This window comes from Salarias fasciatus, chromosome 12, assembly GCF_902148845.1.
Source record: "Salarias fasciatus chromosome 12, fSalaFa1.1, whole genome shotgun sequence".
Taxonomy (NCBI): domain Eukaryota; kingdom Metazoa; phylum Chordata; class Actinopteri; order Blenniiformes; family Blenniidae; genus Salarias; species Salarias fasciatus.
Genome location: NC_043756.1, coordinates 21,260,245 through 21,286,088, shown reverse-complemented (window position 1 = coordinate 21,286,088; position 25,844 = coordinate 21,260,245). Strand labels below are relative to the sequence as shown.

Here is a 25,844-nt window from a genome sequence, read left to right as displayed (position 1 = left end):
CCCCATGCTATGTATCAGGTCACCTCTGTCTAGAGCATCGTATAAAAAGATTCAAGCAGCTTTTGAACGACGTCTTCAGTTCCTCATCGGAGCAATGAGCAGACTCATTAATGATCTCAGCTTTCCTTCTCAGGCCTTCATAACACAGATGGCTGAGCTCCCTTTGTGGTTTCGGTATGATTTAGGAGGCAGTGTTAACTCTTTTCTGTGACTTATTCCTCCTCCGTAATAAGAGGCACGGCGCTCTCCGCAGAGCTTCTCTGAAGGTTTTCCAGACCGCCGCTTTACTCTGTGTAAGCCAAGTCGTTTTAGGCATCTTCAACATTTCTTGAAAAATTAATCAGTTATTGCTCAGAAGTCAAACGGCTGTTTAATTATGTGCCAACGTTTCCCAAGCAGAGGATTTTCTCTGTTGCACGGATGAGTTTGTTCTTGCGTTTGTGGAAGCAGTGAGTTTGTGTCCCCAATCAACGGTTCTCCAAAGAGTTACATGAAATTCTCTGACAAAGATGAAGAAAGCCTCAGTTCTTATATACATCAGTGCATTTGGAAAATTGCAGTGATGTTTCCCTTTGCAGCCTTCACAGCGGTGACACAAACCCTTATTGGAGAAGTTCAGCCTTTTTAAGTTTCTAAAATTCTTCAAAAACCATTTTCCTTTTAAGTCTCCACACCAACCATATAATGAATTCATAAGATTTTTAGTAGCTGCTAAAACTTAAAAAAAAAAAAAAAGCCGTTTTTCAAAAATCTGATTTAAGTTCTGTATTTTCACATATAATGAGGGGCCTTTGTACTATTTCCAATTAAATTTATTTTTCCAAATAAGCTAAATCTCATTACATTCCTTTTTTATTGACAATTTAGAGTCCCGTTAATATTTAGGACTGGATCGAGAAAAACATCAAAATCTAAAATGGCTACGCATTATTAGAAGATGAATTAATGCTAAATTATATTGATTAAACCAGGAATAAACTGTGGGGGTTTCATGTGTTTGGTAATTAGAGCAGTGTTTACGACAGGGAGGTTTCATGCGAACATGCATTCCAGCTCTTTGAATCCACCACAGCAGTACTGCTAACACTTCATTCTGGAGCAGATCCGAGGCCGCCGCTGTTCTCGGCGTGCCAGCCAAACTTCCTTTAATTAAAGTCGTTTCGGCTGCGGTGTTCAGTCAAGCTTATCAGTCATCCATCGTCTGGCTGACAGGAGTTCAACAACACCGAGGAGCTGCAGGGTGTCGGGTTCCTGCAATTACCGTGCCGCTGCATTGTCTGTAAATGGCTCCCTTAACAAATTAATACGGCCCCGGAATGCAGAGATATCAAACGCCGGATCGTAAATCCACCCGAGAGCGGCTGAAGCCGAACGCCACTCCATAAAATCAGGAAAACAGCTTAAAAGTGTTACAACGGAGGTCACGCTCCTGCCACCTTACATGAGGAAGCGATGAGACGAGTGGAGGAAGTGGGTTATGATTGAGCTGACAGTCAGAGGAGCGCCGAGGCGTGTTAATCATCTCAGGTCTGAACAGACACACCTGCAAGCGGATGAAGCCCAAACTCCGGAAAGCAAAGTACATCAGGAGTCCTGGCGTCAGCACGAGCGCCAGCGGCTGCATTTCAGTTCACCGTATACCACTCTGGGAAGACGGTAATCTTACGACGACATAAATTGTATTTACATTTTTCTGGACGCTGGCAGCTACAGCAACGCAAAGAAAAGGGGAGAAAACGCTGCTGTGGAGAGCCTGGCAGCGGCACAAGTGCAATTATGAGTCACTGCTCCCCAGAAGCAATCACGGCTCTCGCTGCCCCAGTCAAAGAGGATAACATCAGGCGGGGACAGGGCAAGCCGCTGCATCCCAAATGAGCTCACGTCCTTCAAATATCTCCTCCTTTAAAAGGGCCTGTATTATAATGCCTGAACTTGGCTGTGCACGGAGCTGCTCAATGCACTGTATCAGACAGGAAGAGCCAAATGACTTTGTAAATGTCTTTCTCTCCCTCTCTCTCTCTCTTCTCCCCTCCCTCAGGAAACTTTACTCTTTCGAGTTTGAAAGATGAGGCATGGCTTGTCTGCACATGGTCTGCTTGGAACGGGCGAGCCTCTGGCGGGCGTCCCGCGAAGCCGCCGCCGCCGCCAACTCCGCTCTCCGGGATGAGACGGCGAATATGGCAGCGCTTTGCCACCGTTAAGGAGATGAGGGGAGCGCTCCATGTGGTTTCAAGACACCATTTGCTTGCGGTGGGAATGGGAAGTCGCAGATCTGCAAGGACTCAGAGATAAGTGAGGCCATCGCGAAGATGAATGGAGCGTTTAAAAGCCCTGCGGATGCCCACACATCTATCAAGCCCCAGAGAAACGGCCAATTTTGCATCAGAGTGCTGTAGATACGGGCTTTTTATCCTTGTCCCGAAGGCAATGGAGAGTCCATCCGCTGATTGGCCCATCACCACGTCGGGCCCACCCACCCCACCCTTTCCACACACACACACACACACACACACACACACACGGTCTCCCCTCGTCACCAAGCAACTGTTGCACTCTCGTCACACGGGCTGGAGCTTTCTTGTGGTTTCATCATGGGCCGTGATGGGAAACAGAACCACCACCGCATGAAAGACAGAGAGAAGGAGGGGGAGAGGGAAAAAAAAAAAAAAAGAATCCTATAAAATACATGCAGATCTACAAATAGAAAAAGTCCGGGAAATGGAAGAAGGAGGACTCGCCCTTGACCAAGCCCAACGCTCATAGCACAGGGCTTACAGCACCACCCCAGCAACGAGAGGGAGAAAAAAAGCAAAACAGATTGCAGAGAGAGAGAGAGAACTAATCACCCTGTTATTACGTTTGTTGGGATTTGTGGCTAATGACTTCCATATTGAAACTTCAAATGCACTTGATGCTCTAAAAAAAGAGGCGCAAGTAGTGAAAGAAATACTATGGAAGGGGAAGGGGGGGGGGGGGGGGGGGGGGGGGGGCTTTGATCACGTGATCCAAAGAACAAAAACAAACAAGCTTACAAACAAATAGTTCCTCGGAAAGCACACTGCTAGGCTGCACCAGAGCACTTATTTCTCGTGTTTGCTACAAGGGATGAAAAGCAGCGATAATTACAGACAACCGCTTCCTCACAGAGGGCTGACATAAAGAGCTTCCTTCCATCTTTATTATATGCTTTGGGCTCTGGGGACAGCTCAGCGGGCTCAGTGCATGAGCAATATTTCCACTATAATAAAATTTCACCAAATTAGTTCACGATAGAAATACACATGTACAGTATTTTGCAAGAAAAAGCTAATCGGTCCAGGCACTAATGGAAATGAAAACTGGAAGCTGCGCATGGAATTACAGAGACTTTCCAAAGTTAACACTTCTAAAAGGGACCTGAGGTTTTAGTTACCTCATTTATTTAAGTCGGTACACCTAAGAGGCTGGGCGCGCTCGAAATAGCCACAACCAACCAAAAAAGCAAAAGTGACCCAGAAAGACTAAACTATCTAAACTACCATTATCTCAAGGTTGGCACGGCTTTTATCACCGTGTGTTTAAAGCCTTCAAATAGTAATGGGAATGGAGTTCAAAGGAAGGCCACATAAGAGGCCATCCTGGCCGTTAACAGTGAAAGTGCATCGTGGTAATTTCGTGAACGTAATTTCTTTAAATAGAGCTATTTGAATTCACATGATGACTGATTTTTACATGTTAAGTTGCAGGTATGTTTTGATGCTCAACATTCAGCATGCAACACCACTTCACACGCAACAACTTAGTCCTTTTTCTAAAGCCTGGCACAGCTCATCATCCATACAGCCACTGTGCTCTCTGTTTGATGCACTCCTTGGCATCCGATCTGACTGGGTTGAAAAGGGACCATTAAAATTAAGATCTCTTTACTTTTCTCCTCATATACTTGGTAATACAGTGACATTTAAATTCATGCCATCCTTTAAAGGCGGGGCCGGCCACTGTCAGACACGCGAGGGACATTTGAGGGTAAATAGCAAGTGAAAACGGAAAACTTTTGCAGCTATTTGGGTCTCCATGTATACGATAACGATGCTCGAACTCACTGAAAATGCAACTTTTAGACCATGTAAACAGGTCTGGCATGGCTCTCAGCTGACACTCTCCTGGGATTTGGTAGTTTTATGGTTGAGAGTCACTTATAATCCAACTTCATTGCCTGTTTATTTGAATGTCTGTGTACTCGCCATTGTTAATGTTTATAGTGTATTGTTCTCTGCACACATTTGTGTGGTTTCAGTTTTTTGAAAAAATGACAGTGCCAACACATGGCTGCTGTTTCTGTGTAAATGGACATCCTTTTCAAAATGTGAAATGAAAAACTAAAAAATGTGTTTTGAAAGATTGTCCATAAAGATCCACAAATATCAAATTCAGCAGAGTATTTCACAAGATGTCATTGTTGTCACTTGAGCTCAGTGTTTTCTCCCCAAACATTTGATGTCCGCCAGATTACTCAGTCTCTAATCAAAGATAAGTGACATCATGGCTTGTTATTAGTGTAGTGGCAGCCATTACTGTAGTTGTGCTTATTAATACCAGTGTAGTCAGAACAGAGGCCAAACCAGGCCAGATGTAAAGGGTTACGGAGTTCTTCTCTTGGGGGGGGACACAGCTGGCTGGAGCACAAGTCTGGTTCCTCTTTTCCCCCTGGAAAGCACCCACTTCCACATCAAACCCACATCAGAGGGTGGGAAGCAGACTCCATTACATTTACTATACAGGTTTCACAGTCAGTCGCAAACTCAGTGAGCTTCTTTTAATGAAGTTGGGTGCTGTTCAGGGGAACTTTGTGATTTTCCCGAAGGGGAGGGTGTCAGGGGGGCAGTTAATGGACCACACCTCGCTTCTTCCTTGCTTCTTGGATCACTCTTTTCCTTTAAGAGGCTTTTTTTTTTCTTAAGCGCCCTCATGAGAAAGGGTCAATGAAAGTGCAAAGAAAAGAAGCATGGGTGCCTCCAGAGTGATGAGAACAGATGCTTCTGACTAGTAAAATCTGCAGACAATGACTTTTCAGCAGTGCTTTACAGTCCTGCTTTTCATTTTGTGCCTTTGTCATGGACTGTAACCCCAGATAACCAGGCCATTAACCAAGACCTCATTCAGTCCCAAAATAACCTCCATCACCACCATTCTTCCTGAAAAAAAAAGGAAAAGAAAACCTTTGCTGCGCCACCCCCTGAGTTCACGACCACAGTGGCCACAGACCAACAGGACTCCCTGCCAAAGTTGCCGGTAGCACCTATAAAACACGGCCTCATCTCGTTTTTGAGCGGCCCCTATTATTTAGCTCCGTAATGGAAAGACTCTAATCTGCAGCGGGTTAACAGAGCTGCCACAGCTGCCTCTGTTTGAAGTGGCTTGTTGCACAAATGGAGAGCAGAAAATATTTTTGTTGTTGCGACAAGTCGCTCACTGACTCTGAAATTAGACTTCTAGTGATATATTCTCTTAAAAACATAAAGTGACATCCTGAAATAATTGCAATTTCTCACAGTGACTGAAATTGTTTCGCACAAAACACATCAGAGATGGGCAAGGTTAGTTTTGGCGCCGCGGAGGGACAGAGATGGAACAAGGTTGGGAGATTTGGAGTTTCACTTGGCAGAGGTTCAGGGAGTGACTGATGGGCTGCAGACACTGACAATGACGTAAAGGACATTCAGAGACTCGCTGAAACCCTCAGGAAGGGGAAAAAAAAAAAGCTGCAGGCGAAATGTTGACATCAGGGACCCTTCAGCCAGGCTGACAAGAGGGTGGATGGGGTGCTTGGCTGGTTTACTTTACTCTGGAATATCTCTCTACGCTCCAGAAAATATGAAGCCACATTTCACATCATTAAAAACATTATTCACCTCTGATGTTGACCTGCATCACACCCACTCGATTACAGCCCTTACTATACAACAAAACATGGAACTAAATAAGCATTTTAGCACCTCTCATAGTTGACAGAATCTGTTCCTGGATTTATTTCAGTAAAAATGTACATAATGAGTCAGGTGTTTGAGCAGGAAACATGCCATATATTAGAGGTCCCCGACCTGGGCTCAATGAATGGAAAAGAGCTCAACAAGAACACGAGGAGACTTTCCTGGCTCTGAAGATGTAAAAATTAGATTTGCACAGCACAGCCCTCCAGTCGGTGTTCTGATTTAATAAATCAGAATGAGGGTCAGGAGCCATTCTCAGAAATAAACTGGAATCAATAAGGTTGGAGACCTACTTACATATAACCTTTGCATGATAAATGACTCAGTGATGACCGTTAGTTAGAAACTTTGGTCAGATTGTTGCACCAGTAGAGGTAAAGTAGACCTCGGTCTGCACCAGAAAAATGGCTCGAGCTCGAACAAGAGTCAGGTTTCAGTCGGTACTAAATGAACTCTGAAGTGCACTGAAGTCTGAACACAGCACGTGTCAAAGGGTCCAGAGGGCCTGGACAGGCCTGGCAGTGTTCCCAACTTAACGACTGAACGACTGAACGGACCAAGTGGCTGGGCAGTTTTGGAAGTTTGATAGTTTTGGAATGTGTGACAGTTTTAATGGTAAAATATTGGCTTTAAGAGTCACTCCGTTTCCTTATTTCTCACCTGCCTGCAGCCTCTCTCACTATGAGTGAGCTGCACCCCCGGCCCTGCCCCCTCCTCCATGCTCGCCCTGCAAAAAAGTTGAAGAGCAGCTGTCCAGCACTTTTGGTTTATGGCCAATTATTGGATTCTTAATTAGTACACATATTAACTGATTGTGCAAATCCCCTAAAAGCATTTTATAGTGGATCTGGTAATTTCAATTATCTGAGGTTGAGAAGAAAAAAAAAATCTGCAGAGAACACAAAGAACATGTTTTGACCCAAACTTGCACTCCCTCTGGAGCTGTGCACATCAGACACGAGGGAGTGTTTCCTTCATGTTTCCTATCTTTGCGGTCAGGGCTGTCAAACATATGGTCTGTGGGCCAAACCTGGGACCAGGGCCGGCTCTAGGCATAGGCGAACTAGGCGGCCGCCTAGGGCGCCACGTCCCGAGGGGGGCGCCGCGGTCGTACAAGGGGCGCCACGACGCTCTGTGTTCCGTGTGCCCCGCTGTGCAGCGGTCCGACACACCGCGCTCCTCGTCCTCGGCGCTGCTCGGCACTGATCGGTATTGTTCGGCATCGCCCCCCGCCCCCCCCCCCCCCCCCCCCCCCCCCCCCCCCCCCCCCCCCCCCCGCTCAACAAATGTCGGGACCGCTCGAAAAACACGCTCCCAAAGGGCGCTCATCTTGGGCTCGCCTAGGGCGCCTCTGAAGCCCGGGCCGGCCCTGCCTGGGACACCAGAAGATCCAGTCCGGCCTATGAGATGACTGTTCATATCACTGAGTCACTGTTTCATTTTGAGTTACAACAGGATTAAAGAGACATTTCACTGTATTTTTCACCACGATACAAACTTTAAAACTGGCATAATGTTGAAATTTCATGCATGTATTCTATTTATTTGCTCCAAATCACTTGGATTAGTGGATGTTTGTGTATCATTGTGCTGTCATTTCCTGGGTCTGACCCCTTCTAGTTTCTCCCTGAACAAGATAACAGATCCAGTTATGTACTAATATGTGCTCGTCTGCCTTTACAGTCTCTATGTGCTTGTACAAATAAAGTCATAATGTGCAATAGCTTGAGGTATAATATATTTCAGGCTGAGAGAAAACTCTTTCCTTGAAGAGGTAAACATACTAAAAAGTCTGATATGAGTCCAATTGTGCAATGAAAAATTTTATTGTAACTTTAAAAAGGTCCAGGCGTGAAGGTGATCTTGCTCAACAAAGCAGGAAACTGTTGAACATTCCCCCAAAAAACAGGTAAAAATCCCATTGATTTTTTTTTTTTTCCTTTTAATCAACCAGGGACAAGGGTGACGCTGGCTGAGGAAATCACGTCATCCCTGCGGCACTCTATAAGAAGGCAGGGGTTAAAGAAACAGCCGGGGTAATCTCCTGCATACGCAACACATGCCGCTGAAGTTACTCTAAACCGATTCTGACACCAGAGTAAACAAGACCTGTGCAGCCGGCGGAGAGCGGGGACAATCAGTGAAAGTAAAGGGAGGCAGCAGTGATAAAGAAGCACAGAGTGTTCAGTTTAGAGCTTTCCAAGGTGCACAATTAGGCCGTCTGGGATCGATCCCTCTTAAATTAAACCAAACTTCAAATGAGAGCTGAGAATTGAGACTGCAGGACGGACTGTGACAGCCGGAGCAACGGCCGTGGAGGCAAAGTTTAAGCAGAAGGAGAAGAGAGAGTAAAACTGAGACGCGAACTCAAAGAGAGTCAGGGTGGGACAAAAGACAATTTTATGATACCACAGATTGTTAACCCAGGCTCTAATTTTCCGCTTCTTGTATGAAGCACCACTGAAACTAACCCTCGGTTTATTTCTACATGTCAAAGACGAGGCCCACCCTCATAAAATTAGCAGCAAACATGGATGAAGGTAGAGGAATCTCATTCAGGAGATTCTCTGCGAACTAACTGGAGAAGTTCCACTTGAGAGAGCAGCAATACGCCCGGCTAATGCACATCTCCTGTGAACAGACCCATCATCATATGGGCTCCCCGTCTGCAGCGGGCTTTGAAAAACCGAGGATCCACGGTTTGTGATATCAGTCATGATGGCTCACTGTTGCTAATGGCCTCCAGGCATGGGGGTCCTTTCACAGCTTACTTTCTTCTTTTTGTTTTGCCTGTAAATGGATGGTAAAACAATCTCCCAGTCAACTTGCACTGTCTGATACCCAGATAAACATACGCAGTGGCAAAACATGTGCTAATCCACACCCCTACCCACATCATTCCAGCTCCAAGGTTCTCTCTCTCTCCCTCTGTCATAGCCCCCCTCTCCCTCCAAGCGAAGAATGAAAGGGAGCAATTTTCATCAGCAGAGTAGCCGCAGTATTTTAAGAGGGATCCGATGTGGAGCGAAGGAAGGAGACACACACACACACACACACACACACACACACACACACACACACACACACACACAGGCTCCTTTGTTCCCTCAGTGGTAGAACCAGTGTCATTGTGGTGATGCCATTCGCACCCACTCATTGCCGCTCTGCAGATACTGCCCACTGTGGGTGTACATGAGCATGTGTTAAAAGTTTGTTTGTTTCAGCGCTCATGCCTGTCAACTACCTAAACACACTCCGCACAATGAAGTAGTTTTCAGTAGCGAGCAATCAGTTAGTGGTGTCACTGTGTTAACTGTGTGGCTGATACGGCTTCCACTCCCCTCATGTTTGGATTCCCAGCCGCTGGGTGCAGGGGCCTCGGCTAGACCATTTAACTGTGGGGTTTTTTTGTCATTTGTTCTTTACAAAGTTAAAGGCATATAAGTTTTAGCTAAAGTTGTTTCTACATTGAGTTCATTGTAATCCCATTTGCTGCATGTTGCTGTCAGCAGGAACGTGATTTCTCAGTGTGTTTACAGTTTAGAGGCTGAAGACACAAAAAGCTGAGGTGAGCTGAGACTGGTTGGTTAATATCCCTGCTCAACTTCAAGGTCACCTTCGTTTGTTCACAATCTGCAGAAATTATCAAATAAAACAAAACAAGTTATAATGGCTCAGTTTATGCAGTTTAGTTCAAGATTCAAATATCAACCCTCCTTCTCATCGATCAGAGGTCTCACCAACTGTGGGATCGAGGCTCGTCTGGAAAACAGGGAGGTAGAAATGCTGGACAAAAAGCTAGAAGCTGATCCTCACAGACTGGCAGCATCATCCATCCTGCCGGATGAAGACTGGACAACAAAGTAGATTATTTAGGACTCTGGAGGAGGGCTGCCAAATCGTGCTGTTGTGTTGGGGCCTTGGAGATCCGCTCAGAGCTCCAAACAACTGGGGCTATGAGATCCTCCTTATCATGGGGCCGAGCAGAAAAATGTGTATGTTGTAATTACTGAAGTGTGATTTATAGCTTGCCTGGTCTATCATGACATTTGGGGGTTTTTTTTTCTGGACTTGCTGAGATCGATATCTCACTGATGTGCAGTGTGGAAGTGTTTCATGAATGACTCCGGTTTTGACATTAACACCACAACCCGTACATAATACTGCACATTTCTGCCCTTTGCCTTCTGAGTTGAGCCACTTTAAGCTAACATGAAAGCCGCAGAGGACGCGGAGGAAAGGTGAAGCATGTAGGTAGGAGAGCAGAGCGACCGCCGAAACACACCTGTTTTCGATCGTGCTGTTTGTGCTCAGGTTAGCTGGCATCCCAGGAATGTAAATTATATGTGGTTTGGTTTTGAACTGAAGTCCTGTCAGTGCTGTTGTAGCAGATTGTGTGCAGCCATTACAGACAGCCCCCCCCCCCCCCCCCCCCCCCCCCCCCCACCCCCCACCCCACCCCTCCTCCCCCCCACTGCACACTCTCAGAGGTCCTGCATGATTACAGGGTCCAGGGAAGATGAGGTCTGAGTAGGATAAATAAAGGTCTCAGGTTTAGGGGAGGGAGCAATGTGACCTGCACTGTTAATGTGAAAACCAAACAAAACACACACACACATGCATACATACACACGCACACACACCCCCACACACACACACACACACACACACACACACACACACACACACACACACACACACACACACACACACACACGTCATTATTAAAACAGACCACTGACTCATCTTGTTTGAGAGTAATCATGACACCAGAGCAGCGGAGCCTCGGAGGCAGCGGAGAGGAGTTCAAGGATGTGTTTATTCAAGTCGTTCCATCAGGGTTCGGACTGTGAATACAACCTCAGCTGAAAGCTGCAATATTTCCCCTTTGAGTTTCCTGAGAGCGTATAGATGTCGACAGTCCTCTGTTGTCTTTGTGATTCTCTTTTGGACAGAAGGCTCATTTCTCGCTGCTTGGAAGAGGGTTTCATGTTGGGCTCCAATGTTTTGATGAGTTGATGAGTTACTTCCTGCAGTGGAGCTTTTTCCTCTGCCAGCAGTAATATCTGACACCAGAGTTTTATTCGGTTGAGTGAATAAATCAGCAGCAGCTGATAATTCAAGTTATTTTTGTCACCGACACTGTGGTTTTGTTATCATATTTATTTTTATTACGTTCAATATAATAAAAGAGGGTTATGTAAGGAGCAAGCTGTCATTTTCTGTGACAAAAAGCTTGTTTTCAGATTTCAGATTTTACATCTGCACAATGTTGATGGCACCATAATCTATCCATTTTCCATTAAGCTTTTTCTAACTTAAGGTCGACGGGGACTGAAGCTGATCTCAGTTGACTCAGGGTGAAGGAGGATAGACTTGACAGGATTTTTGAGCCACTAATTGACCACAAACACGTTTTGCTTTTGACCATTGAAGAAACTATGGAAATCCTACGCCCAGAAAGAACATGCAAACTCTACACAGAGGCAGCCCCCAGGCTTGAACTCAAACCAAGGACTTTCTGATGTGAGGTGAGAGTGATAACCACTATACTCAAGAGTCATGAATTATTTTATTGATTTGGCATTGCCAAAACAAACAACCCCTGCTGCAGAGTTTGTCCTCACGCCTGTGCTTGGAAGACTGTTGCCAGCATTTGTCCGGTCGATTCTAATTGTTCCTGAGTGCAGTACTGATACTTAAACTGAATCATTAAAAGTTTTAATGGGAAACCCACGACCGTTTTGTCCTTACTTGAGATCTACCCGAACAAGTCTCTGTATTAATTAATGTGCAATGTGTACCAGAGAACTTCAGAACCGAAGTTAAAATAACTATCACCAGCTCCTGGAGGACAAGACTCCTAATGTGTTAGCTTGATTAATGGTATGAAACAAGAACAGCTTCAGCATCTATTAGTTTATTCTCTAATCTTATCACCAATCCAGAATGTGTGTTTTCTCATTTCAGTAATTGTCCTCTTTAGAAAACAGATCATAATGGTTACGAGAAATCAGATTTATGTTGATCAAGTGTGTCAGTGAGGCTTTGAGCCATGTGTTACAATTAAATGTGACTAAAGAAGACAAACACTTGGTTTCCACCACACTTTGGGCAGTGTGGCGAATTAGATGAACTGTGGAGGGGAGTGTGCTGCAGGGACACTGACACTGAGAGAAAAGAGTCGTAATGTATACTGAACTCTGAGCTTGAGCAACTTTTACTTCTTGCTCCTAGTGGCAGATTAACAGACTCCATGTGTGGACCACAAACATGCACCCATCTGCGTCCAATGAATCTCCAGCATGCTCGTTTGGAGAGAGTGGTAAACACATCAGAAAAAGGGCCCCAGCGCGTTTGTTTTGTCTATCTTTGTAAACTGCAGATGGAGGCATCGGTTTGTTCCCTCCACATTCTTTGGCATGTTTGGATTTTTTTTTTTTTTTACACTTTAAATCCGCGTACAAATCTCCTCCGCTGTACTACACAGCAGTCAAGACACTAAAACCTTAATCTCCTGCTACACTGAGTCACTTGCTGCATGATGATGGCTTGGGAAGGATCACTATCGCCAAAGCACACATTCAGTTTCTAACATGTTTAAATCTCTGTCTTTTCATTACCGTGCCTGAGTGACCAGGTCACGGCTCTAATGGAGCACATTTAGCCTGTACGAAATCACAAAAGGCTGTCAGATAAACCACAATTGAGCGAGCTTCCAAGGACACAATAACAACGGCACAATAGGCCGCCGCAGAGGGGACCACAGCGCTCAACATCAGACCCCTTTTAAAACAGCCAAGTCTCCAGTTCCTGATCTTGACTGTGAAAAAGATCCGTTTTCATTGTGGTTTGTGTTGCTCTGGGAAGAGCAGCGGTACTGGGAACCAGATGGCTCTGGTAAAAGACAGGGGGACATCCCACCAGCCTCCCTGGGAAGGGGATCTGTTACGGAGGACCAGTAGATTCTGTTTCATGGCTTCGGCCGAGTGTGACCGTCCCTTGTTTGGCGTGGGGTCACCGGTCGGTGCCACGTAGGCTGCCTCAGACCCAGCCCATTTTATGTTCACCTCTGAGAGCTGTATTCACCTTTTGATGCAGGACAGACAACTAAATCAGGGCCTCCCGGCGACTTGGGTTACATCCCTTTTGACTCGGAGCCGCTCTCACAGGGCCTCATGTTGCAACGGGATATGACCAGCTTCATGATTTGTGAGACAATGGCCGTTTGTGAAAAACGGCTGACTGAGATGATCCTCAGCACTTGTAAAATTAAGTTCGTGAACTGCTTAAGCTCAGTTAACAGTTGCCACAGCATTGCAGCTTGACTTTAATGGAGCTTTATTATCAGATACTTCAAAAATGATTTCACTCAAACACAAGGCCCCATATTCAAAATCTAAATTATATGGCCTAAAGGCCATAGTTAAAGGATATTTGAGAATGTCCAAATACACATTCGTTATTTTAATAGAGTGCAAAGAATTGTAGATAGTCCAAATGGGTGTATTTAGATCTGAATGAATCATTTTGGGCTTACCATCAAAACAAACCGATTAGCAAAAGTGACCTCTATATGAGCCATTATGAGAGTGAATCTGTCAGCCATTAAAATCAAGAGTTGGAACAAGCAAATTGATTTAATAGAAAAGCAGCTTTGGCAGATATGGCGCAACAAACTGTGGCTGTGGGTCACCTGTTATCAGTATTTTGCCATCAGTATGAAAGAGAAAAACCATCTTGTTTTGAAGATACATCTGTCGATCCAACTGTTGTCTGATGCAAATACAACCTCACTTTCTTAATAACAAATATGCAGAACCTCATGGGTGGGTGCACGAGTTGCGATCCACTATTTCACTTAGCTTCCTGATATCTTTAAAATGTGACGAGTACTGAATGAAAAAATGCCAAATGCACGAGTCTTATACTAGCAAAGAAACCTTTGTGGCGCCATCTCGTGCTAGCGCTCTCCAACCTCTGTCCCCGTGCTACTCCGTCCGCAGCGGCACATTTTCCTCGTCACGGCTTCTTAGCACTGTCCACTTGCTGGCTTTGTTCCTTTGTTTTCCTGCCCACTTAGCGACGTCTGCTTCCTTCGCTCGTCTGAATGTTTGCTCTCTCCACTTAGCCATGTCCGTTTGCTCGGGCCTTGTCGAGTTGCTGCTGTCTGTGGGCGTTTCCTGCAAGGAGGAAAGGCGACAATTTGCCTCTTCGGCCACAGACTTCTGAAGCTGGACACACACCAGGCCCCCGAGGCTCAGCAGTGAAATTACTCCCCATTTATTTAAAGTGGTTGCCATTACTCTACCACAGAGGCGCACAGACCTCAGTGGCCGTGGCCCAAACATAACTTGAAGTATAAAAAGAACTAAAGTTCGCCGGACAGGTCATGTCGCACACAGTAGCAATTCGATATCCTCCTGTTGTGTTCTTGGTTTCGCTTCTCAAAACTCCGAGCTGCATGCGACACCACAAAAATACATGGTTGCTTTGAAACTCAAGTCTGCGGAGATTTTTTTTTGCAAAAACACCCAACCGATCGCTGGCAGGATGTTCGGAACATGTTACACGTCCAAATCAAAGAAAGAATAACAGCTAATTTACCTTAATCATACTATGTCAAACGCTTTATTAATAGTATGTTCAAAAAGAGAATTACAGACGGAAGAATCCAAGATGGTTTTGAGTCCGGACCAAAGCAAATCGAAGCAAAGTCAAAGAGATTTTTTTTTAGTTTTTACCCCAAGTATTAAAAAACAGAGACAATACATCAGTATCTGAGCTCAGTTAGGGAATAACAAAGCTGCACTTCCTTTTGATCAGCCAAAACTAATTACATTCTACTCACATCATTATAGAAATCCGGCTTCGAGGCATAAAGTTATATTTTGTGTAATGTTTTCACGCATCAGCCACTTCTTCTCCCAGGCCAAAAAAAATCTCCCATAAAAATTCCATTTTCCCAGAATTAAATTGAGTTGTGATAATAGAAACAATTGTTTGTTTGAGAGTTAATAGAATTTACAGAGGAACATAAGGCACTACGGTATTTCATTACTGTTCTCCGAGTATTTGATTTACCCTCTCACCCTGGAGTGTGTTCCAGCTGAGGAGCTCTGGCTGCTGCAGAGAGCTGAGAGAATGTCATTTGGCATCGACTGGAGTGGGTCTCCTCATGCATACGCAAATGTCAAGGTAGACGGCGGGGCCGGGGATTTCAGCTCAAGGATAATAGTATTGAAATGGGAAGAGGGAGAGTTGCAAGAGAGCATGAAGAAAAAGGAAACTTGGAAAACAAGTCAGTTCGAGATGAAGAGTTGTGAAAGACTCCGTGAGCTTGTTACCCTGACTTCACCCGACGCAAGCATGTCACAGTCATTCAGAAAAAAAGCCTCTGACTGACCTGTGAGCAACAAAACCTCACAAACCAGTCCTCGGACCACATGACTGCAGTCTCCCACCTAAACATTGTTTATCTCTTTCAAGCCTGACAGTTGTGTACAGCCAGCAGCGGCTTGACAGCTTAATTCCACGTTGTCTGGCAGGACCGCCTCCGTAGATCAGGGACCAGAGCGACACGCACAACCTCGGTTTGGGGACGCTCTGCGTTACATGACGACTGCATTCACCATGTCTGAATAACCTCCAAAGCGGGAGGGGGTCCACGCGCACCCCGCATGTCCCGATTCCAAAACCACCAGAGCACGTGACGGTTTGCACAGGGTGAAAGAAAAATGAAAGAGTGGCACTCAGGGGGAAGCTTAAAAAAAGAGAAATGTTGAGAGAGCAGGGAGCGACACGGGGCGGGATACTCCGATCAAACGGACGTGAGCCTTTGAACACGACAGGACGAGGATCGCAGCGGCATAATAATAAGCATGATTGTGTTTGTAATAACTAGGTGTGTTTCCCTGTTTTAGTGGTTGGTGGTTTCATGGGCGGTCCAGCTCCCCCCCCACACCCCTTGGCATGACGGAACAAGGGCGGTGCCCACGGCTTGACCTCTGCCGAGCACCACCCAGAGGTCAACAGGAAGCACACTGGCAGCCGTCTCACACACACACACACACATTTCTGACCTCACTGTTTTTTTCTCTAGCGTTTCCAACCACGAGCCAGATTCAACTAAGTTTTTAGCCAAGTAAATAAGGAAATTCTTCTAAACCTTTGGCCTGTCTTCACAAGTCAAGACATGCCGAGTATCGTGAAAGTGGAGTTACGAAAAAAAAAAGGAAAATACTCGGCTCCATTTTCATCTGTTTCAGACTCCCTCTCATTTCATCTCACAACTCAGAACGTAAACCTGTGGCTCTCTGTACTTTTCGTTTACCTCAACGTCAAGACTGCTCCATTGGTGTAGCCTCATAATATTAACAGTTAAGAAAAGTCTGTGAGCTCTACATTTAAGACTTTCCTCCCAAAAAAACTCACTTTCCGATGATAGTTCTGCTCCCAGGAAGTGAGTGTTGAACATCACGTGTATGACAGAAAATAATGCAGCTTATAAAATGTGACAAAAAGTCTTAAATTGAAACAATATTCAAATCTTACAAAAATAAAAACTGCATAAAAAAGGCTAATCAAGCTAATTTTACCATGTTTGTATAATTAAATTCTTTGCACTCAGACTTTAAGCACAACTTAATTGAATTTTAATTTCTGCTGCGGATGCCTCTTGCTCAGCGAGGAGAGCACAAACTCATATTTTAACATTTGGCATCAGTGGAAGTCAATACGTGCAGCCAGGATTTGTTGGTGTGTTTTGTTGTCTCGCTAAACTTAACCTCTAAGAGCATTCCACTGAAGATTTATGAGGGCTCCACATGAGCCGGTCTGCGAGGCATTATGCACGGATGCAACACAAAGGACAGAAACACTGCCACAAGTTTACTGTGAGGACAATCAGCTTTGACAGGACCGGTGTGTGACTTACGGGACGTTACGAAGGTGTGGAGAGAGTGTGTTAGAGCTTTAAAGGAAAGATTAGTGAGCTTGTCAGCTCCAGTGAGTGAATAGTTAGAGAACAGCCAGCAAAAACAGCTGTGCGTCACCTCGGCGTATTGTTTTGCCCGGTGATTGATAACGCCACTTTCACATGTTCTTCAGTTAAAAAGCAAAGAATTCACGGTATCTCTGGAGTTACAAAAGGAGAATAAAAACTCCAAATCCTCTTAATCCATTCATCTAAACAGCCCTAATGTGAAACACTGAAGTATGATAACATTGGCCTGCAGTACAGTGGTAATGAATGTCACATGTTAGGAGAAGCTTGAAAGTGCCAAAAAATCCAACATCTTGAAATCTAAGATATTAATCTCAGTAGCGTTTACTTTTTGTTAATAAATAAATGTCGTGATAAACACCAAAACTTAACCATATGTCAGCGTGCTGGGAAGGTAAACAGGTTATGTGATTTGACTTTCTGTTTCTTCACTGTTGTTTTTCTCACTACAAGGCAATCAATCACGTCACGGCGGGCCGCTCCAGCCAAATCCATATTTATAGATTTTTCACGTCAGGGCTGCGAACTGTTCGAGTCTCATGTGGAATCAAAAGATGGACAAAATGATGGAGAAGAAAAGTCTTATTGACGGCTGGCTGCAGCAGGTTAAGAGTGCCACAACCTCCATGTTAACGGATATAACAACATACTAACGGCAGAGAGCACCGGAAACTTTTCCTCTTGACCACTACAGCTCAAGCTCACGTTCAAGTGAATCATAGACAATTTAGCATAATCTACTTTTGTTATTAGATGACTTTTGACAAGCCTGAAAAGTAAAAAGACAGAAGGATTTTTAAAAAATGTCAGCTTTCATTCTCAGCCCCCTAACAATACATTCTCGCTGAAGTTTGCTCTGGTTGGGTTAAATAAAACTAACACGATGTAAAAAAAAAACGCTCAGCTCTACAACTTGGTTTTATCCAGGTACATCATGAAATCAAATAAACATGCATTAAGTTTTGAAATCTTGTCCAACATGACAGAACAGACCAAACACTGGAGGTAAACCTCCGTTGCACCATTACTACATTGTCGTTAAGCTTCAGCACTGCATTTAAAGTGACACGTTCACATCGTCTGTAAAGGTTTCCTCTTTATGTGACCCAAAACTTTACTTTCCTACAAGCTGGAAAGTCAAAAGACTGTAAACCCTATAAGGTTATGCAGAAACCTCTGTATTCTCACTTTGCATTATTTGTTAGCAACTGTGCTAAAAAATACATTTTGGGATAAATGTCTCTTTTGTCTTTTTAATAAATTATTCCAGATTTTGGATGATGCTGATGGATTTTATAAGACATCTAGATTGAATTGTAATCTGCATAACAATCACGAAAGTTATGGTGCTGCACATACACATACTTACCGACACACACACAATCATACTGTATGCACAGGACGTTGCATCAATCCACTGCAGCGGTTTTCTGAATGTGTGTCTGCAGCACAGAAGCTCACCGGGGGGGTGGAGGTTTCAATCTCCATCTCTGAACCGGAAAAGCGGAGGGGGACCGCAGCACCCACATCTGAAGCCCAGACCCTGCGCACCCTCTTCCCATAATGCCCTCTGACACTCCCCAGATGGAGCACGGAGGATTTACCCGCACACCGACAGGCCTTCATGTTAAAGTCTTTAACAAGCCGCTGTCCTCTCCTCAAACCGACGCTCCATCATGACGGCCACAGCCAGCACAAGCCTGTGTTCCCTCAGATGGCCGGAGACGGTACGGTCTGTTATTATCCTGCAGAGGCAGACGATACAGAGTCTGTGTCCTTCACACACGCATACATACACTCACAAAGGTCCCCCTGTCTGAAGGGGTCACAAAAGTTGAAGGGTCTGAGTCATAAAGTGTGTTTACAAGTCGAGGGAGAAGTAAGTCAAGAGAGAGAAACTGGCTGGATGAATGAGGGACAGCTGAGTGTTGGAGGGAGAGACTTACTGTCAGACATCTTTTTATCTTTATGTGTGTGTGTGTGTGTGTGTGTGTGTGTGTGTGTGTGTGTGTGTGTGTGTGCGTGCGTGCGTTCGTGCGTGTGGGTGCTTAAAGATATGAGGGGAGGATGTGAGACCTCCCGGTTTGACACTTGACATGGCCCCTTTAAAATCTTAAGGAATACTGAAAGTTTAGAGAGGCTGCAGATGGTTACAGCTGCCACACAGCTGAACTTTAAACACGTGTGCGTGCACACACACACACACACACACGCATGCACTGGAAGACTGCAAGCTTCTTTTTTTTATTTCTTGCATATTTTTCTTTTACTTTCTATAGTCAGACTGAATGTCTTTTGGGATGAAATTGTCCGTTGAGCATTATTCAGCTCTTAACACTGAACTATTCTAATAATGAAATAATAATAGAAGTAAGTTTTTGATCTAAGCACAACTCCATGACGTCTTTAGTCAAATGAAAAGCTTTAGAACATTAGAACAGTGTGTTACAACCTCAGGTCAGGGACCCCCTCGGAAGGTGGGCTTCAGAGATCACGGAGGACCACGGTTTCACCTGCGCTCAGGTCGTCGAGTTGCGATTTGCACATGTTAAGGAAAGTCATATAAAAATACTTTCTGTAATGTAGGGCCCCATTTACAAGACAGGCTTTCAAGTGAAAACACATTGGTTTTGCTTTTTTGTTTCAGGAAAGTTTCTGGTTTAATGTACCGCCACGAGTGGGTGATGCTTTGTTTTTGTAATTAAAACACACGCGCATGCAGAGAACAAGACTCTTAACATTAACGTTAAGTTCCGAGCACCCAAAACAAAACGAAAGTTTTCCATTTTCACTTGAGAATGTTGTGTGAACAGGGCCTGTAGCATAATCTGGGGATTTTTTTGGAAAAAAGGAATGATGCAGTTGTGAGTTTGTGGGTAAAATTCACAACGATAAATCCTAACAGCAACGACCCATGCTTAACTTCTGGTCAGTCACAGCCTCCGTGTCACCACTTCCTCCAAGAGGCGCCACAAATCACGACAAACTTACAGAGTTCATAGAGCTAAGGCTGTGTTCTTGAATTGCATTTTCAGGAGCGACGATCTTCTCTGACGCTGTGTTGCCGCAGCGGTAAGCAAAGAGCAACTTGTTCAAAAATAATCACAATATAGAATATCTATATATAACAACTCTAGAATACATCCGTGAGCTGCATCCTGAAACACAAAGAAACAGAAGCATCACCAAAACAACATCATCATCATCTTACTTTGGGATGCTATCCATCTCTCACCAGCCTATCAAAGCACAGAAGCAGCATAACTTTTGCCACAACTGAAGAAAAATAAATCCCACTGTCTTTGTGAGCTTCTTTACGGAGTTTGTGCAGATTTGTAAACTCGAATGGCCTCACCTCCCGCTCTGCGCTGCACTGCACAGCGCTCGGCTCTGTCTGTGGCGAGTCTGACAGGGTCTGGGCCAACATCATGCTCTGCTGGACAGCAATCAGACGCGGAGTGGAAGGGAAAGTCTGCTGCCAGATGCAACAGAGGGTTGCCTGTTTATTCAGCAGCTTATATGAAAGCCTGGCTACAAAGAGAAATCACAACACACGCTGTCATTCATCCAGCCATCGCTCTCATCCGCTGCTTCAGGAGCCCGGCGCTGAATGAGAGCAAGAAAAGCTTGAATGTCTGCGGTCCTGCAGCAAGTTGCGTCTGAAGGGGCGGCATCACGGCGCAGGAACGTCGGCCTTTTCAAATCTCCCCAGGACGGCAGCCTCGCCAGTCAATCCAAGCATGCCTGGTGGAGGAGCGTCTTGGCGAAAGAGCGCAAATGAAAAGAAAGCTGGCGATTCAGCTGGTGGAGCACAGCCCGACGTTCACCCGACTGTGTTTTTTTTTTCCCACCAAGACTCCGTTTCTGACAGCTCTGTTCTCGTCATGAGAAAGCATCTTACCCAAATGTCACAGCAGACCTTTGGAAGCTGTTTCGCTTTACGTGTGCAACGAAGGGTGTCAAGTTTAAAACAGAGCAAAGCTTTCCAGTCGGTTCAACTTCTGATGAGGAAATATCTTATTTCTGAGAAACTGTGAAACTCGGAATAATGTCAACAGCCACAGAGCAGCACGATGCACCAGTTGATAGTGTTTTTGGAAGGGGTTTAAAGCATAAACAGCAAAAGTCTTCAGCAACCATTTGACAATTATTACCAGGCTGTCAGCAGCTTGTATTAATAAGGTCTTTTTGTATCACTCTGTGGGAATTTTACAAATCTCCAAGGTCATGTTGCATGTTTCTGAGGTCCTTTTGTGTCACTTTGAGGTTGCTGGAGTTCTCCTGGGTCATTTTAATAGATTTCTTTTTATTTCATTCTGCAGGTATTTTGCGCCCCTTAGTATGATCAATTGTGCTTTTCCAGTTATCTTGTATGTCTTGAAGTCATTTTGTGTCCGTCTACAGTCCTTTTGAATCTCTTTGCATTCATTCAGTGTCTTTAGGGAGTAATTCGGCATCTGCTTGAGGTCACTTTGCATTTCTGTTCAGTCATTAGGCATGTTCGTTTTTTAATTTGTGTTTGGGATCATACTCTGTGTCCTCCATCTCTCTGGAGTCATTTTACATTTTCCTGAGGTGGATCTGTGTCTGTCTGTGGCCGTTTTAAGCCGTTGTTTGCCCGTTAAGCATCTCTTTGTGGTCTGTTTGCCTCTCCACTCAACTGCTGGCTGTTGCTTTCTGCACAGATAAGATCCATATCAATCTTCTCATCTAACTGACAGCAACAAAGCAAATACTAACTAAAACTCCTTCAGTCATTTAATGTCGCCAAAGTTGGATCTGCTAAAACCAATTCCGAGCGACGTCTGCATTCATTACCCTATCAGTGAGACCAATCACAGACCGGGGGCATCCACTGCGAAATCCCTCCTGTTCCGCAGCCTTGAGCTTGTTCAAGACACCAACATCATTACCGGCTTACACAACCAGTCAATTACGCCTCGTCTTGACAGCCCTGACAGGGTTTAGCTTCCACTTATGGGTGTTTTAGTAGGAAGGGCCGAAACAGATCAGCGCCCCCCACCCATTCCCTTTAAGACCCAAAGGCAGACAGAGGACTGAATGAGTTGCTTTAAAAAGCCTCAGAGCTCAGGTGGAAGAGAAATCAGCCACATTATGGATGAGAGTGTTGGGTTAACTCACACTCCGCATTGGGGGACCGGAGTGTGCTCTTTGGAGCCCGTTCCCATATTAGAGGTTGCATAAAGACACTTAACGTCCCCGCAAGCACACCTGACTCGTCGCCTCTGCACATTTTCTCTGTCTGTACGTAGCGCCGCGTCTGAGAGCATACGATCCAGGGATGATTATACCCCAGCGCCGGATGAGAAACACTGTTAACAGACATCTGCGTGGTGCAATGCTGCAGTCCTCCAGGATGGCCGCATCGCTGCTTGAGACAGTCACAAAAGAAACAGCGAGTGGCTTTAATATGCCGCCGTACGTCCAGAATAAACGCCATTAAAGGGAAATTACAGAAAATTCATAGTCACACAGATTGAGTTTCTTTTTTTCCTAAAACATCAGAGAGCTTTCCAGCTTTCTTTTGACAGTATTGTCCACAATAATATCATTACTCCAGAAGCTGCAGCCCCATGAGTGAAACATGGGACATCAATTATATAGAGAGTTCACAACATTTATATCTCCTACCCAGTGACACAGATACTTTATCCTGTGCATAATTCATCATTCAGGGCTCCTTTCATCATGTTCATAAAGCAAGAGACTCAAACAGTTTGCATATGCATGTCCCATCATGATACGCCTAATGAAAATAATCTGACTGATGTTTAATCAACAAGTTTATTTAAAATGACACAAAATGACCACTTCATCAAACAAACTCTGAGCATTACACAATAGCTCATCATTTAGGAACAATTATGTCAACAAACCCTTCTTTTACTAACTGGAAGGTTAGTCAGATCAGTTCCAGTCTATATCTCCTGGAGGAACGTAAGACACAACTGAACAATCCTGCTGTTTGATGCACAAAATATTTTTACATAAAAGCTACATGACAGCATATTTTTGCTTTGAAGTGAAGCCATTATCAAAAACAATAAAAGTTAAACTATCCATTAAATCACACAAATTCAGCAGCACTTTAAAAATATCCCAGCAGCTGATGACCCTAAAATGTTTAAATTGACTTAACTTAATTGTAAATGTTTTCCACACTTCGGATTGTATTTTGCATGCATTACACTCCCCCACCTCTGCTGAAACTTCAGCCGTTCACATAAATACACCACTTCAAGGAAGTTTCAATGGATTGCTTATGAACTTCACCCTTCCTCAACTCTTCCATCATATTTTGTCTTTCAGGATCAATCTGAATATGTAGATGCACAGCAGCTTCCATCTGAGTAGGATCTCGGAATGTACTCCTGCTTCCTCTCAGGTTACAGGGATGAGTACAGAGAAAAAAAAACTCAATTAAATCACAACACAGTTCAAAGTTAATTCAAAGTTGTTCATTTCACTCAGAACAGGAGCAAATGTCAGACGCACGGTGCAGTAGTGACACAAATCCAGGTTTTGATTTTGAGTTTGCAGGCTCTCTGTGTGTGCATGTTTTGTTTTTTGCTTTTTTTTTTGTTGTGGGCACACTAAATTCCTCTAGAGTCTGAAGACATGGGTGTTAGGTGAACAGCCTGAGTGTGTGGGATTGTCTGCCTCTATGCAACCTGTCCAGGCTGCAGCCTGCACTGACCTCATGTCTGCTAAGCCTGACTGTACCCCACCCCACCCCACCCCCATATAGAAAAAGGAGGGATGGATGGAGAAGTAAATGTTGCAAAAGTGACTTTAAAAAATACAAAATAAACTGTATTTTATCAGCTGTTATACTGTGAACATTTGATTTCTGTGGGATTGATTTTCCAAAATGCTGTTAGTGTGTTACATATTCAGTCTGACCTTTAATTCATCCAACATATCAAGGACACAGACTCATACATGCAACAGCAGACAGAGGAAGCCAGCAGGAGCGACATGAGCCTGCCTCCACACAGACACACTGGATCATTGTCATCCAGTACAGTAAATATGGCACAGCTGACTTAAAGTGAACACAAACTCTGCCCTTTTTTTTTTCCCTCTCTCCTCAGTGTTATGAGGGGGAATACCATTGCTTTAAATACTTTGTTAATACATAGGTACACATGGGAGTACTTACGCACTAGCCCAGATGGTGGACCCTCTAATTTGAAATCCGAAGGCTATAATTAAGAGACAAAAAAATTAAAAAGGAAAGCACGAGGATTTGCTGCTTCGACATGAAACGCGGCACAAATTACAGCAAAGGAGCAGCTCGGTCTGTGCGGTCATCATTATTAGATATTCCCATTAAAACTAAACATTCTCCAGGGAGGAAGCTTTTGAACGGGGATCCGACCGAGGCTTTGAAGTCCTGCAGCAAACCCGCGCGTATTAATGTGAAGTGGGATTAAATGGATGGCATCAGATGGCTGAGCAGGGTTTCAAGTTAACTGTAGCTTAATTAAATCGACAATATCCAGCAAAAGCGAGCGACGCACTGGCTGGTGATACAGAGACAGAAATGTGCGCCATCGGTCGGGATGCCACCGGGTTGAGCAGCGGCAGGTAAGATGCGCAGGACGATCAGTGCGTAAAAGTATGTGAAAATGATGGTTTGTGGTCAAAATCCGATTTTTTTTTTTTAATGTTTCCTGATAAGAAATACACGTTGCTGAGAAAGCAACAGTGTAAACTATGTGCCATCAGTCGTTCACGTTTCTTCGAATACAAATCGGGATAATTCCGTTTCTGGACCGCTTTGGATTTACGGCTTGAACTGTAAGTATTTACCTTCAACCACATCTTCACACGACTCAGTTCGCTTATGATAACTCTGCTTTCTTTACGCAGTCTGATCATGTCTAATTTCCCTCTGAGCTTTGACTGCTCTCTGCACAAACCTCTCAATTAAATGCGTCATGCAGTGTGAAGAAACAATGCCCTAGTAGGATTTGGACCAGGGCGATGAATGAAGTTCCAGCGACTGCAAACTCTTTCACATTTTTGGAATAAATACGTCTCTACAAAATCACCATTCTCACCAAATAAAGTCTGCACTTTCTGTGCAAATCCTCCCAGTCCGGCGCGTAAAAGTGCAACTTTTGGAGACGCTTCCGAGAAAAACACTGTTAAGATCGGAAGATCGAGCGAAGGCGAGCAGGAAAAGTTTGACTTACCGGTGTCGAAGTGACTGAAAGCCGCGGAGGAGATAAAGCCAGCCAGGAGCAGAGCGGAGGTGGCGGTCCGGGAATCCATGGTGAGACTGAAACGAGCGTGATCCGGACTCTCAGGTGAAGCGCAGCCCTGACGGACAGATGCGCGGACCCGGGTCCGGCGGCGCAGAGCTGGACCGACTTTACAGGGGAAAGAAAAGAAAAAAGAAAAAACCCAGAGCGCCTCGGCTCAGTGTGTGACTCTGTGCAGGAGTGGCGCTTTGATCGGCGTTAAAAAGTCCCTGAACTTCAAGGCAGGTTCCTCCAGAGAGCCGCTGCTGCACTGACACCACCGCGGCGGGACCAGATAGTAGAAAACAGGGATCCTATTTCCAACCCATGTGACAGGAAACAGGGGCAATGGATTCAACCTGCAGCGCTGTGGAGGCAGCAGTGAGGAGGAGGAGGAGGAGGAGGAGGAGGAGGTGCAATGGACATCAGCTCCACAAAGTTAGAAAAAAACCGAGAAAACACCTTTAAAATGTGCAATATGTTGTTTTAAACTCTAAAAAGTAACTTACAAAAAATCAAGAAATGAAAGAAACACTTTGTGTCACTTTTTTAACACTCAAGAAAAAAAAAGACTCAAAGTTTTGGTTACTTTGTATCTAA

The 25,844-nt window shown here is 44.6% G+C and overlaps 1 protein-coding gene across 2 annotated transcripts in view; it reads right to left on the bottom strand.

Annotated features, from left to right (window-relative positions):
• The window catches only part of kremen1 (kringle containing transmembrane protein 1), a 69,169-nt gene extending 43,777 nt beyond the window's left edge, over window positions 1-25,392 (bottom strand). For both annotated transcript variants that reach the window (XM_030105585.1, XM_030105586.1), the window contains exon 1: window positions 25,197-25,392. In XM_030105585.1, the coding sequence (XP_029961445.1) occupies window positions 25,197-25,275 (79 nt within the window). In that variant the 5' untranslated portion in view covers window positions 25,276-25,392. The remainder of the gene's footprint in view (window positions 1-25,196) is intronic.
• Window positions 25,393-25,844: the final 452 nt, after the last annotated feature.